The sequence below is a fragment of the Erpetoichthys calabaricus genome, chromosome 3, assembly GCF_900747795.2.
Source record: "Erpetoichthys calabaricus chromosome 3, fErpCal1.3, whole genome shotgun sequence".
Taxonomy (NCBI): domain Eukaryota; kingdom Metazoa; phylum Chordata; class Cladistia; order Polypteriformes; family Polypteridae; genus Erpetoichthys; species Erpetoichthys calabaricus.
In genome coordinates, this window is record NC_041396.2 from 19,135,683 (window position 1) to 19,151,929 (window position 16,247).

Sequence of the window (16,247 nt, forward strand, 5' to 3'; positions counted from 1 at the left end):
TCAATACAGGTAAATAATGTAATATCAAACAGGAATTACAATTTATAAAGGCTGGTTAAGATTTTAGATGGTTGGGAGTCAGTAACTGACAATAAAACACAAATAAATATTTATTCCTTTTGCAGTCAGAAGCCAAGAATGAACAAGGACGATTTTCTGTATGAAACCCAAACTAAACATGACATCGAACGCAACAAAAGAAAAAGCAATGAATCTCACATATCCATACATAATAATCCTAGTAACAGGGTCACGATGTGTTATAATAGCAACATCAAAAGGCACACCTGCATGACACTGAGGGTCTCTGCTTGCTGCATCTTACTTAAAATGGCTCTAAGGATCTGATCGAGGTTGTCCCCCAGTTGCGCACCAGCTTTGGCAATAAGTGTTGACACCAGACGACCAACAAAAGCAGCTGTAAACTCAGAGGTACGTGGATCCAGGAGTTGACTGACAACCTGCATAACATACCACAGACCACTGTGGCCCTGTTCATCATGCCATTGGGCAATCTGCTCCAGAGCAACAGACACGTAGGCTCGGAGGCACTCTCCACCATTCTAATAGAAGAGAAAAGAAAAAAAAAAACAAATCAAGTGAGTTAATAGATTATCTTTTCCCTTATTTACTTTTTAAACAGTGGTGAGAAAAGACCGATGTAGGCCTTTATCCTAAATTTTATTGTGAGGAAGAATTTCCACTTAAAAAAAGGTGGCTTGTTCTTTTCACATTTAAGATTCAAAAATTCTACATACATGAATGAGATATCAATAACCAAAAACCACTACTAATGCAAAATACATCTCTTTGTATTTAAACAATATTGTAATGGAAATTGATTCAGTAAATCAGCACGAACAAATATACCCTTACAGCCAGCTAACCATTCCTAGTGAACAATACTGAATACTTATACAGTTGTGCTTGAAAGCTTGTGAACCCTTTAGAATTTTCTATATTTCTGCATAAATATGACCTAAACCATCATCAGAGTTTCACTCAAGTCCTAAAAGTAGATAAAGTGAAACCAGTTAAACAAATGACACAAAAATATTATACTTGGTCATTTATTTATTGAGGAAAATGATCGAATATTACATATTTGTGAGTGGCAAAAGTATGTGAACCTCTAGGATTAGCAGTGAGTTTGAAGGTGAAATTCGAGTGCGGTGTTTTCAATCAATGGGATGACAATCAGGTGTGAGTGGGCACCCTGTGTTATTTAAAGAAGAGGGATCTATCAAAGTCTGCTCTTCACAACACATGTTTGTGGAAGTGTATCATGGCACGAACAAAGGAGATTTCTGAGGACCTCAGAAAAAGAGTTGTTGATGCTCATCAGGCTGGAAAAGGTTACAAAACCATCTCTAAAGAGTTTAGACTCCACCAATCCACAGTCAGACAGATTGTGTACAAATGGAGGAAATTCAAGAGCATTGTTACCCTCCCCAGGAGTGGTCAACCAACAAAGATCACTCCAAGAGCAAGGCGTGTAATAGTCGGCGAGGTCACAAAGGACCCCAGGGTAACTTCTAAGCAACTGAAGGCCACTCTCACATTGGCTAATGTTCATGTTCATGAGTCCACCATCAGCAGAACACTCAACAACAACGGTATGCATGGCAGGATTACAAGGAGAAAGCCACTGCTCTCCAAAAATAACATTGCTGCTCGTCTGCAATTTGCTAAAGATCACATGGACAAAACCAGAAGACTATTGGAAGAATGTTTTGTGGACAGATGAGACCAAAATAGAACTTTTTGGTTTAAATGAAAATCGTTATGTTTGGAGAAAGGAAAACACTGCATTCCAGCATAAGAACCTTATCCCATCTGTGAAACATGGTGGTGGTAGTATCATGGTTTGGGCCTGTTTTGCTGCATCAGGTCAATGACGGCTTGCCTTCATTGATGGAACAATGAATTCTGAATTATATCAGAGAATTCTAAAGGAAAATGTCAGGACATCTGTCCATGAACTGAATCTCAAGAGAAGGTGGGTCATGCAGCAAGACAACTACCCTAAGCACACAAGTTGTTCTACCAAAGAATGGTTAAAGAAGAATAAAGTTAATGTTTTGGAATGGCCAAGTCAAAGTCTTGACCTTAATCCAATCGAAATGTTGTAGAAGGACCTGAAGCGAGCAGTTAATGTGAGGAAACCCACCAACATCCCACAGTTGAAGCTGTTCTGTACAGAGGAATGGGCTAAAATTCCTCCAAGCCGGTGTACAGGACTGATCAACAGTTACCAGAAACGTTTAGTTGTAGTTATTGCTACAAAGGGGGGTCACACCAGATACTGAAAGCAAAGGTTCACATACTTTTGCCAATCACAAATATGTAATATTCGATCATTTTCCTTAATAAATAAATGACCAAGTATAATATTTTTGTCTCATTTGTTTAGCTGGTTTCTCTTTATCTACTTTTAGGACTTGAGTAAAAATCTGATGATGTTTTAGGTTATATTTATGCAGAAATATAGAAAATTCTAAAGGGTTCACAAACTTTCAAGCACAACTGTAAGTTGCCTTTCTTCAAGTGAACTTACTTGAGGATCTTACAGCTTACAGATGTTGCTAACAAACCTTAACCTTACAATCCTTCAATAAACACTCCTCAGGCTAGTGAGAATGTCTTTGACTCTCTATGCTTTTCCTTTCACAACAGTTTTTAAAAATTACTCTGCCAGTGGAGATGCTATGTGTACCAAGATGTGACCTAGCCATGCCAAAATTTTGATTGGTTCATTAATGAATGTTCTTTTCCTGCTACCTATACTTTACAATAGACCTGCATAAAAGATATTCTAATAATCATATTGGTGCTACTTCCTGCTCAATAGATGGAGCAGAAGTAACAACTCTTTCCATTTCTGTTTACAGCACCACAGAGTCAAAAGTTAACTTCTGCATACCTCTTACTATCCTAGGTACACAGAAAGGTCTCTTCCTTTTCTAAAGTTATAACCACTTCAAAGATGAAGTTGACGTCAACAGTTAATCACTTGGAATGCAAAGTTTGGTTTATTGATCAACTGATCCTGTTAGCTGCAGTGGCATATCAGAACAATTGCAAAACACCAAGGGTCTGTGTGAAGTCAGCATGCTCTGGCAGGGCATGCGTGTGTGTGTGTGTGTGTGTGCAAGGAGGTGGGGGGGTTCTTTTTTAATTTAAAACTAAATGTTTCACCTCGGTACAAAATGTTTCTGGGGCAAATTAATTCCACTGTTGTGAGAAAATAACTTCCATTTTCAAATTTCTTACTCCTTAAATTCACCTTCAATTATGAAGTACAAGTTCAGTACTGTATTTTGAACTTCATATTGTTTAAAAGGGGTTATTATTGTGGTTGCTGAATAGAAATTCCACAGATGAAGCATGTTGTCCTTCCATTCATTTTTAAACCTGCTTAATTTACTTCAGAGCAAAAGGGTCTGCAGGCTGCCCAGGAACCTTTGAGTATCAAGCAATAACTAAAGCCGTCTTTGTTCATCTGCCTTCGAATCTGTGCTTTAGTATATCCGACTTGTCTGTAGACTGCAGTCAGTATCCCTGTGTTTCGCCATTCAGCTGCATGGTAATGTGGGAAACTGCTAAGTGCATCAAAGTTGTCTTGACGGTTGTGGCGAGTGCCCTCTTCTACGCGGTGGTGTGCTGGGGAGGCAGCATTAAGAAGAAAGACGCCTCACGCCTGGACAAACTGGTGAGGAAGGCAGGCTCTATTGTTGGCATGGAGCGGGACAGTTTGACATCTGTGGCAGAGCGAAGGGCGCTCAGCAGGCTCCTATCAATTATGGAGAATCCACTGCATCCACTAAATTGTATCATCTCAAGACAGAAGAGCAGCTTCAGCGACAGACTGCTGTCACTGTCCTGCTCCACTCACAGATTGAGGAGATCGTTCCTCCCCGAAACTATGCGACTCTTCAATTCCACCCGGGGGGGGTAAACGTTAACATTTAACATTATACAAAGTTATTGTCTGTTTTTTACCTGCATTATTATCAATCTTTAATTTAATATTGTTTATTGTATCAGTACGCTGCTGTTGGAGAATATGAATTTCCCCTTGGGATTAATAAAGTATCTATCTATCTATCTATCTATCTTGACTAAACTGTGAAGAACTACAAGGTACTTAGCTATTCTCACACAGTGAGACACAAAAGTATCTAAAGAGGAGTGCAAACATTTCTAGGAGATGTATACTTACACAGCCTTACATGCATTCTTAATGAATTTGGAGTTTCCATTTTGTAAAAATGCTTTTATTTTTTTGGCAACACTTTAGCTACTGCAAAAATGCATGTATTACTCATGTACTGTCGAGTAACAAGGTAGTGACAAACACTTCTTTTGATTTTAATGACATTTACAAAGCATTAGTAATTCATCTCTGCAATGTGACGTATTAACAAAACTTCACTTTGGAGTGGTCTGAAGTGACTTAACTGAGACACATTTCGCTTGATATTACGTATTTAGTATAAGACTTACATTTACATTTTATGTATTTGGCTGACGCCTTTATCCAACTTACAACATTTATGATACAATTGGTCACATTTCTTTTGGTTTTTGCAAAAGGAGCACAGGCAGGTCAAGTGATTTGCTCATGGTCACACAGTGTCAGTAGCAGGAATTGAACCCACAACCTCAGGGTTTGAAGTCCAAAGCCTTACACAGTACACTACGCTGCCTGCAAACATTTATAAAATCCTTCAAACTAACAAGTAATTCTACCATTATATCAATATGCCACACTACACAGAGATTAATAAACTACCTACTGATGTTTTATAAGGGTTATGAAGGCCAAAAGAAGCCATCACAGCCCTACCTGTACCTTACACTACACAAAATGATACATAACAGGTGGAGTGGTGGCTCGGAGGCTAGGGATCTGCACTGGCAATCGGAAGGTTGCCGGTTCGAATCCCGTAAATGCCAAAAGAGACTCTGCTCTATTGGGCCCTTCAGCAAGGCCCTTAACCTGCAATTGCTGAGCTCTTTGAGTAGTGAGAAAAGCGCTATATAAATGCAAAAAATTATTATTATTATAACAAAAACCTGAAATTTAAAGCAAATATGCAACTTAAGAGTTTTGTTAAACTTGACTTGCTTGTATGGAATGTTGTTTGATTTCAATACAATCAATAAAATGTTTAAAAAAAAATTTTTTTTTTTAAATAAACTCTAAAAAAAATGACTATGACTAAAATAATGAAAAATGGACACACACTACTGGTATTTATTTGGTAACAGACAGCTGGATAGTGTTCTTTTTTAACAAATGTAACGTGAAAGGATTCAATGCGTGCCGTGCTTTCACGCAAGGTGCCCTGACAGGTTCACCATGCTGAATAACTCTTAAAGGCAGACAGGTCAACTGATTAGCTGACAAATGGTGGCATACAAGGGAGAGAACCACCAAAAAGAAAGATGGTTGGATAATTTTTTTTTTCTTCTTAGCAGAAGTCAGAATGTTACAATCTTTTATACCCTTTTCAGTAGCATATACTTGTCACCGAAATCTTATCAGTCCACAAGGATGTATCCTGTTAACAGTAGACCTTGAAGCTGAATACTAAACTTTTATTAACAGGTGATTCGTGCTTATTAAATTAGGGATGATTTTTTTCAACACTTCTTCTAATTAGGATGTTTATTCATGCCGTTAATAAATCAGACAGTCACACTGAAAATTCATGAGAAAAGCAGCCAGCTTCCAGCTTCCTGTGTCTACTTCATAGCAGCAACAAGACTGAAGAAATAACTGATAGCCTTGCCTTCTTTTAAATTTTGAAGAATGAACTTAGAGAACAGTCATTTTTAACAAAAGCACTTAGTACTAATGTTTAACTTATACACACCTATGTGTAAGGTTATATGTCTGTTAATACAAGAATTATAAAAACACTGGTCTACAACCATTACATACGATCGATAGATAGATAGATAGATAGATAGATAGATAGATAGATAGATAGATAGATAGATAGATAGATAGATAGATAGATAGATAGATAGATAGATAGATAGCAAAACTAAGTTTATTTGCATTTCAATTTACCCCAACATGTGAAAAACATTTTGAAAACAACTGAATTATGCTAAACAGTCAATTTACTATATTAATTGACGGACTTGCAAACCTGTTATTTCATAATTAAACGGTACACTGCTTTCCTTACGGACAGACTTAATCAGAAAAAAATAAATGCCCATCCCAACACCCTTTTTCACCCACCTGCATAATGGCATTGTCGTCTGTATTGAGAGTACACTGTGCAACAACAGGGAAGGCCTGGCAGATCAACAGCTCAGAGAGTGGAGGCTGTGTGTTCCTCACCACTGTTGTCAAAATATCAATAGCTGTCTGAGGCACAAGAAAAGTTGATTATTACGATGATCATGGCACACACAATGACTGCATAATGAAGAAAACGTTTGGACACAACCCAGTAGATCTCTCTATTGTACTGTATGGATTTGCATTGTTGAAATGATACAACAAAAATTTTACAAAATGTTACTAGAATTAATGTATATGTAACAAGTGAATTACTATACGAGACACATCCTAAGCAATATTATTACACACATTTTCAATAAACTAAAAAAGAAACCACATAGGCCAGAAAATTAAGATCTTAAAACAAAAGCCCGTCTGCTTTCGCACAATTTATCAGCAACTCTTCAACTCACCGCACATAGGCCAGAAGGAATTTTGTCAGCTGGAGCCTGCATAATGCTGACCAAAGTTGGAATAAGCCTCATCTGCATGGGCCCCTGGCAAGCTTCAATCTGGGCCAGTTCCTTGAAAATATCTTGGGCTAGAGAGGCAACAACTGGATCTGTAAATAAATAAATAAAAACTTTGTAACTAACTTACTTTTAGGTTTTACTTTCTGTGGAAATGCAGGTAAACAAATATGCACAAGAAAATCCATTATAGAAGATGCCAATGCATGTACAAATTGTTATAACATCTCTAGTGGGTAATAATGTTAGATACTGATTACATTGCAGCTTTCTCTCCCTCTCTCTCTCTTTTTTTTTTTTTTTAACACTTTTTAGTGTTTAAGATTTAGTTATAATAAATATTGTTTAAGGAAAACTCAGGGAACGCCACTATAATCTCACCGATTGCTGTCCTCAATGATACAGTAACGACGTCTTGCTTGATAGCACAGTGCACACTTGTTAGCACTTCACTTACTTAGTATCCTGGGGTTGAACCCTTACATATCAGGTTGTGAGAGTGCACTGATACAGTGCATTATCAAAACCCACCTATCAAAGTCTGTCTCTGTCTCTCAAAGTACTATCCAGAATCTGTTCTAAATATATAATGTATATACTACATATACCTGTACCTTTCTAGCTTGTTTTAAATAATAAATTACCAATTATGACATGACAAAGCTATTTGCAGCAGTTTAAGACAGATTTTATATAAAGATACATGTACAGAAGTAAAATAATCAGAAACACACTTAACAAGTGTGTGCAAACTTGCAGGCAGAAAGCTCTTTTGTGATTATGCTTTTGGATTTATTTAGATGCCTCTATTTAAATTTGTTTTTAGAATTTACAAGTACATAATACATACAGTTTGGGAACCCCTCTTAATTCTTTGGATTTTTGTTTCTCATTGGCTGAGCCTTCAAAGTAGCAACTTCCTTTTAATATGTGACATGTCTTATGGACACAGTAGGATTTCAGCAGTGACATTAAGTTTATTGGATTAACAGAAAATATGCAATATGTATCATAACAAAATTAGACAGGTGCATAAATGTGGGCACCCCAACAGAGATATGACATCAATACTTAGTTGAACCTCCTTTTGTAAATCTAACAGCCTCTAGACGCTGTCCTCCTATAGCCTTTGATGAGTGTCTGGATTCTGGATGGAGGTATTGTTGACCATTCTTCATACAAAATCTCTCCAGTTCAGTTCAATTTGATGGCTGCCGAGCATGGACAGCCTGCTTCAAATCATCCCATAGATTTCTAATGATATTCAAGTCAGGGGACTGTGACGGCCATTCCAGAACATTGTACTTCTCCCTCTGCATGAGAGCCTTTGTAGATTTCCAACTGTGTTTTGGGTCATTGTCTTGTTGGAATATCCAACCCCTGCGTAACTTCAACTTTGTGACTGATGCTTGAACATTATCCTGAAGAATTTGTTGATATTGGGTTGAATTCATCTGACCCTCGACTTTAACAAGGGCCCCAGTCCCTGAACTAGCCACACAGCCCCACAGCATGATGGAACCTCCACCAAATTTGACAGTAGGTAGCAGGTGTTTGTCTTGGAATGCGGTGTTCTTGTTCCGCCATGCAAAGCACTTTTTATTATGACCAAATAACTCAATTTTTGTCAGTCCAAAGCACTTTGTTCCCAAATGAATCTGGCTTGTCTAAATGAGGATTGGCATACAACAAGTGACTCTGTTTATGCTGTGAGTGCAGAAAGGGCTTCTTTCTTATCACCCTGCCATACAGATGTTCTTTGTGCAAATTGCGCTGAATTGTAGAACGATATACAGATACACCACCAGCGGCAAGATGTTCTTTCAGGTCTTTGGAGGTGATCTGTGGGTTGTCTGTCACCATTCTCACAATCCTGCTCTTCTGCCGCTCCTGTATTTTTCTTGGCCTGCCAGACCTGCTGGGTTTAACAGCAACTGTGCCTGTGGCCTTCCATTTCCTGATTCCATTCCTTACAGTTGAAGCTGACAGTTTAAACCTCTGAGATGGCTTTTTGTAGCCTTCCCCTAAACCATGAGACTCAACAATCTTTGTTTTCAGATCTTTGGAGAGTTGCCTTGAGGATCCCTTGCTGTCACTCTTCAGAGGAGAGTCAAAGGGAAGGAAGCACAACTTGGAATTGACCACCTTAAATACCTTTATATCTCATGATTGGACACACCTGACTATGAAGTTCAAGGCTTGACGAGCTCATCCAACCAATTTGGTGTTGACAGTAATCAGCATTGAGCAGTGACAGGCATTCAAATCAGCACAATGACAAGGGGACCCACATTTGTGCACAGCCAGTTTTTCACATTTGATTTAATTTCATACAACTAAATACTGCTTCACTAAAAATCTTTGTTCGGAAAACACCGCAGTACTCCGATGTTCCAAAGAAATGAAAGACATACCACTGTTATCATTTTTGTTGAAAGTAGAGTAGATTATTATGCAGGCTGAGAGGGGTTCCCAAATTTTTTCATATGACTGTAGTTTCCAAAAAACAGTGCACTAGCAGGTGAAACAAACTGAGGGTTACAATGTGAGGGAGTATTGTTAACTTTAACTTGTAGCAATTTAATGCACTGGTATTCGGAAAGGTTGCCAGTTCGAATCCCGTAAAATGCCAAAAAGGGACTCTGCTTTGTTGGGCCCTTGAGCAAGGCCCTTAACCTGCAATTGCTAAGCACTTTGAGTAGTGAGAAAAGCGCTATATAAATGCAAAGAATTATTATTATTAAAGAATTAAAGTAGCCCTTGTTCATAAAAGTAAACAGAAAAATGAGTCATAGTAAATTTGTTGCGACTTTTAAATCATATCAACAATACTTACAAGTAAGAATTATTAGTATCAAGACTTAAACATTAGTTAATGTGTGGAAAGGACTCTTTTTTTCCAAGTTGGACAGAGCAGTTTTAACACAAGAAAAAAAAAGTTTTTAAAAACCTCTTTTGACTACAGAGAAATACACAGACAACTTAAAAATGGGGCATAGTGCCAGTTAGAGCCTTTTCACATAAGAGGAACTGGTGACTAAATTCAAAATGCCATCAATAATGCCATCTACAGGCAGCACTGTTTCATTAAAAGAGGAGGAGGAGGAGGAAGAGAAGGCATATCTTGTCATCACATAATCTCTCTCTCTTTCACAGGAGGACCACCAAGGCTATCAATAAATAAGGAGGAATAGGTACAACATTAAAAAATATTACAACATGTAGTGGTGATGTAGAGGTGCTGCCTGCCAAAAGAAAGATGAAGCAAACAGTGGCACAAACTCTCACCATTACTATACTTGAGGAAGATAGCGATTGTAAGCGGACAGATCTTGTTTTCCACGCTAGATGTGAAATCTGGACTGACTGTGCATACAATGCACAGGGTCTCCATGACCAGCGTCAGCACCTCAGAACTGAACTGAGCTGCCAACTGTATGAGCCCTTCAAGAACGCTAGGTAGAAAAGGTTGTAAAATATGTGTGCTTTCTGAGATCTTCAACTGGTCACAGTACCTAGACAGAAAAGAGTAAATGATTACACTTTTGACAATATTCTATAAATGCTTTCACTTCATACTATAACCAGGTATTTCAAGGATCATATACAAATCAGAGCATCAATTTAGTTAAAATTTAGCCCGATTCCAATTTCATTAATCCAGAATAACTATATAGGGAATGGACTGTACAAATCTTAAAAATGCTTAATTTTTCCCCCCCAAGCTAAAAAGAAGTCTTTAATATCTGTAGTTAACCCACTACAACAAGCTTGACCATCCTGCTCATGAAGTACTATATCATCTAGCATAATGAGACACACTAATAAAAAATATCTCACCCCCAGATAGCACGGACAGCAGAGATCCTGACAGAAGGAGGCTGGTTTTCATGGAGACCACTAACTGTCGCTTGCAGGAATTGCTGGATGAGCTCAGGGGACATAGCAGCAGTAAAGCGGCTCGCTGCCCATAGGGCACGACCCAGGAGAAAAGGGGAAACTGCAAAGAAACAAAGAGTGGTGAGGAGGAGGAGGAGGTGACAGCTTCTGCTTTAGAGACAAAGAAGACAATAGAATATAATGTTACCCGAGAGGTTGAGGTCCGAAAGAATGACATTTGTGAGGAAACCATGCATATCAAACTGGATATGGCCATTCTTTACATTGTCAGTTATGATACTCTTCACAGAGCCAAGAGCCAACATACAGGCTTCATGTACTTTCCACCTACAGAAACAATGGTAAGATAATTGGTTAATGTCACAGGCAGTTTCAAGGCTGCACTCTGCATAATCCTCTTATCAAGGCTTTTACAATGATATAGTTGATGTCCTTAATTAAAATGACTTGCAAATCAAAATCACGTGTGTAGAGAATAGATATGTTTCTATATTATAGAACTGTGAGTATCATCAGATTAAGTAGCCCACTCAAAGTCACATATAGATCCAGTAGTGAGTCATCCAGCCGTGCAAGTTACGTTAAATCTGCACAGCCATAAACCCGGAATAAGTAACGGTTCCTCTCTATTGCTGTTATTTTTTTCTCCTATCAAGTAGGTTTATATGTCTAAATGAATCTATTTCAATTACGAATGGACATCTGCTCCACTGTAAAAGTACCAAAACAGAAAACGTGATATGTTCAGTTTACACAAAAAGCAGAATACGACATTTCTTGTGAATGGAGAGGAAACAAGCAAATTGATTTTTGCGTGCAAAGCATTATAACCATTTAGGGCAGTCGAAGCTCTCATTTTAGGTAGTTTGGGTTTAGACCACAATCTACACATGAAAATTCTACAAACCTGTTGGTGCACCCTGTTTTTATCCGAATAGATAAGGCACATTCTCCCTACATCCCTACACCCCAAATTGGCCATGTAAGAATGTAAGTGACTCCCATCCTACTCAGGGTTGGTTCTTAACATGTGCACAATTTTGCTGGGGGGGCTTTGGATTGGAATAAGCAAGTTTGAGGATGTTGTGACATATATCAGTATAAACTAAAAAGCACATCATCTTGTTGGATGACAAACAAAAGATATGCTGCACCCCTCAACCAGTGTTTTAAGAGAAATGCCTCTGCTATAATACTGTACTTATATGATTATGTAGCAAAACTCTCTAACCTTAGCCTGATTACAACTGGGCTGACACAAATACACTACTGGATGGAGTCAAAATGTGCTGTGCCAGTGAGGCCCTTACAGTATACCTATAAAGATTTCCCACAACAGAATAGACCCCTGATTTCTCTCTTTGCATGGTAGTTGCGAACACAAAAGTAGAGCAAAATTTACAGACCTGCCCATATGTTTACACTTTCCATGCAGAGATAAATGTCATATGAATCCTATACACCATACTTCATTACTGGGATGATATTTTCATGTTGCTATGCAATGTCCTTTATATGGTATATGTACTGTTGAGTATGCTTCCCAAACAACTCAACCATGGTTTCTAAAATCCACAAAACATTTTCCCAATACCACTGTGGAGCATCAAGATGGTATTTGGCAAAGTTTCAGAGTTGAGTGATGTTTTTATTTGGAGACTGGCTGCTTCCACCTTGGTTTCCTGCCATGGACACCATTTTGCCTTTTCAATGTTTTGTGTATGGTTGACTTATGAACAGAGATTTGAACCTGTTCCAGTGATTCTTTCAAACCTTTAGCTGTTACTCTACAGTGCTTTCTTTCACCTTGCTGAGCATTCCGAGATGTGCCTTTCAAATCACCTTGGCTGGATGCCCACACCAAGGGAAGTTAGCCGCACTACTAAATCATATCCATTTAAACATAGTTAGTCTAACTGCAGACAAATGAATAACTAAACGGTTTCAAATTCTTTCATAACCCTTTCCAGATTTATTGCAAATTAAAAATACTTGATCATAGATCTTCTGAGATCATTTTTGCAAGACATGCTTCATATCAGTACATGCTTCTTGTGAACCACAAACTCAAAATGGAGACTTTTTTTAGAAAGAAAAACAAAAAACACCTCAAAGTACTGTAGCTCTAAACCACACTTCCAAACTTGTTTGATTGGTTGATCTCTAGGTTTGCCAACTTTCTCCAGTTAGCTTTTGTTGACGTCATTAGCCTAGGAGTCCACAGAGTTTTTCCAACCTACACTGACAATGTTTGAATGGTGTGTTCAATATATACAAGAACAATACAATAATTTGTACATATCAGTTAAACCAAACTCTGCTTGTTCATTATTGTACATTAGATGGAGATCAGATCATTTTTATGACAAAATTTATATATAAACTCTGTTATTCCCAAAGAGATGACATACCGGTGCTGGTCATAAAATTAGAATATCATGACAAAGTTGATTTATTTCAGTAATTCCATTCAAAAAGTGAAACTTGTATATTAGATTCATTCATTACACACAGACTGATGTATTTCAAATGTTTATTTCTTTAAATGTTGATGATTATAACTGACAACTAATGAAAGTCCCAAATTCAGTATCTCGGAAAATTCGAATATTGTGAAAAGGTTCAATATTGAAGACACCTGGTGCCACACTCTAATCAGCTAATGAACTCAAAAGCCTTTAAATGGTCTCTCAGTCGAGTTCTGTAGGCTACACAATCATGGGGAAGACTGCTGACTTGACAGTTGTCCAAAAGACGACCATTGACACCTTGCACAAGGAGGGCGAGACACAAAAGGTCATTGCTAAAGAGGCTGGCTGTTCACAGAGCTCTGTGTCCAAGCACATTAATAGAGAGGCGAAGGGAAGGACAAGATGTGGTAGAAAAAAAGTGTACAAGCAATAGGGATAACCGCACCCTGGAGAGGATTGTGAAACAAAACCCATTCAAAAATGTGGGGGAGATTCACAAAGAGTGGACTGCAGCTGGAGTCAGTGCTTCAAGAACCACCACACACAGACGTATGCAAGACATGGGTGTCAGCTGTCGCATTCCTTGTGTCAAGCCACTCTTGAACAAGAGACAGCGTCAGAAGCGTCTCGCCTGGGCTAAAGACAAAAAGGACTGGACTGCTGCTGACTAGTCCAAAGTTATGTTCTCTGATGAAAGTAAATTTTGCATTTCCTTTGGAAATCAAGGTCCCAGAGTCTGGAGGAAGAGAGGAGAGGCACAGAATCCACGTTGCGTGAGGTCCAGTGTAAAGTTTCCACAGTCAGTGATGGTTTGGGGTGCCATGTCATCTGCTGGTGTTGGTCCATTGTGTTTTCTGAGGTCCAAGGTCAACGCAGCTGTCTACCAGGAAGTTTTAGAGCACTTCATGCTTCCTGCTGCTGACGAACTTTATGGAGATGCAGATTTCATTTTCCAACAGGACCTGGCACCTGCACACAGTGCCAAAGCTACCAGTACCTGGTTCAAGGACCATGGTATCCCTGTTCTTGATTGGCCAGGAAACTCGCCTGACCTTAACCCCATAGAAAATCTATAGGGTATTGTGAAGAGGAAGATGCAATACGCCAGACCCAACAATTCAGAAGAGCTGAAGGCCACTATCAGAGCAACATGGGCTCTCATAACACCTGAGCAGTGCCACAGACTGATCGACTCCATGCCACGCCGCATTGCTGCAGTAATCCAGGCCAAAGGAGCCCCAACTAAATATTGAGTGCTGTACATGCTCCTACTTTTCATGTTCATACCTTTCAGTTGGCCAACATTTCTAAAAATCCTTTTTTTGCATTGGTCTTAATTGATATTCTAATTTTCCGAGACACTGAATTTGGGACTTTCATTAGTTGTCAGTTATAATCACCAACATTAAAAGAAATAAACATTTGAAATACATCAGTCTGTGTGTAATGAATGAATCTAATATACAAGTTTCACTTTTTGAATGGAATTACTGAAATAAATCAACTTTGTCATGATATTCTAATTTTATGACCAGCACCTGTACTTTTTTTGTGCCACTATATCACAGTAGGAAGTCTTTCTGTGTAAATTACATTCCATAGAACTGTTTCTGGTCATCTTGAAATCCTGTGCCACATCTCTGATATGGCATTCTAAAGCAAAAAAAGCATTAAATTATGAAGAAATCTTCTATCCTGTGGGGACAAAAAGAAGTCCCTTTCTCTCCATCTCAAAGCTTGACTTAGGCCTCAAAAACATTTCTCGAGCCAGAAGTTTCAAACTAAACATCTCAGTGTATATTTTGCCTTTAGTTTCAACTTTCTGTCCCATTACCCCATTCTCACCAGTGTTCATTGCCTCCATTCTTTGCTTGCTCTGCCTCCTGTAAGTGCCGAGTGGCAGCAGCAGCCAAGGCAGCAGCACTCTCATTCTGAAACTCAGTGGCAACTGCCTAACATGAGGAAAAAAATATATCAGTTGCAAATTGTGCAGAAAATTCATCTAAAAACTACAGATAAATATCACACACCAGCAGTAAATCTTGAGCAGAAATCCGAACTGAATAGGAAAAGGTGTCATCGTCCTCGTCCTCAACAAACTGCTGTGGATTAGCGGTCCATACTTTTATCTGCATGTGAAAAACAGACATTTTTAAAGAAAAAAAAAGGCCTCACATTTTAAAACATATTCACACCCCATGCCTACAATTCTCATAGCGCTTCTGGTTTACATGATATTATTCAAAACTTAGTAGATCACCATGCTTTTCTAAGGAAACTGAAATGTTTAATAAAGTTTACATATTCACATCCCCATGCCTAGAATTCTCATAGTACTTCTTATTTACACAATATCATTTGAACTTCAGTAAACCACAATGCTGTTATATACTCAAATATTAATCCATATAATGAAAATGACTACTGTGAATGCCAAGGGAAATACATCAAAAAGTTAAATGTTGTTTGCAGTCTGGGCCTCACCTGGTCTTCTGTGATCTGCATGTATAGAATGATGTAATAAATGAGCTCAGGAAGGGCTTTCTTCACAGTACTTTTAAACTTGTTGTTCTCTAACAAGGTGTGCACAAACTCAAAGATGCTGAACACAAGGTTTTCAAAACCCAGAACCTCACCTATAGAAGAATACGATGGAAGGAGATCAGGAGAATTACCAAAAATGGAGGCTGTAATCCAACTATATGAATCCAAGACAGAAAATTATATAAACCTTGGCCCAAGCTGACTATTACTCCTTGTAATCAAAGTAATTTATCTTCGACTAACCTTCCGTCCTGATCCAAACACTAATAATAGGAATAAGTAGCAAAATGTATACACAAATAAACTCACCATCAGAGTCAACAGGATCATCTACTTCCTCGGTGTAGTTCACCTCTGTCCTCACATAGGTAAAACCAAGAAAGTTAAGGAACAAATACAAAGGAAGAAAGAATGAGACATGCAAGTAGAATGGCATGTCACTGTTCCCCAGCTGCCTAGTAAATCAATAACAAAACCTTCAAAGATATATAACAGCATTATTTACACTGAAATTGTGATTAATATCCATAACAAAATGTATCCATTACTAAAAGGATA

At 38.3% G+C, this 16,247-nt stretch overlaps 1 protein-coding gene across 1 annotated transcript in view; it reads right to left on the reverse strand.

The window, feature by feature from the left end:
- ipo9 (importin 9) overlaps positions 1-16,247 on the reverse strand; it is a 96,876-nt gene that overhangs the window by 17,438 nt on the left and 63,191 nt on the right. The window contains exons 9-18 of the mRNA XM_051924408.1: positions 15,999-16,057; positions 15,630-15,781; positions 15,176-15,274; positions 14,991-15,097; positions 10,862-11,001; positions 10,615-10,774; positions 10,063-10,289; positions 6,718-6,866; positions 6,260-6,388; positions 288-563 (exon numbers count right to left, since the gene is read on the reverse strand). Of these exons, the coding sequence (XP_051780368.1) occupies positions 288-563; positions 6,260-6,388; positions 6,718-6,866; positions 10,063-10,289; positions 10,615-10,774; positions 10,862-11,001; positions 14,991-15,097; positions 15,176-15,274; positions 15,630-15,781; positions 15,999-16,057 (1,498 nt within the window). The remainder of the gene's footprint in view (positions 1-287; positions 564-6,259; positions 6,389-6,717; positions 6,867-10,062; positions 10,290-10,614; positions 10,775-10,861; positions 11,002-14,990; positions 15,098-15,175; positions 15,275-15,629; positions 15,782-15,998; positions 16,058-16,247) is intronic.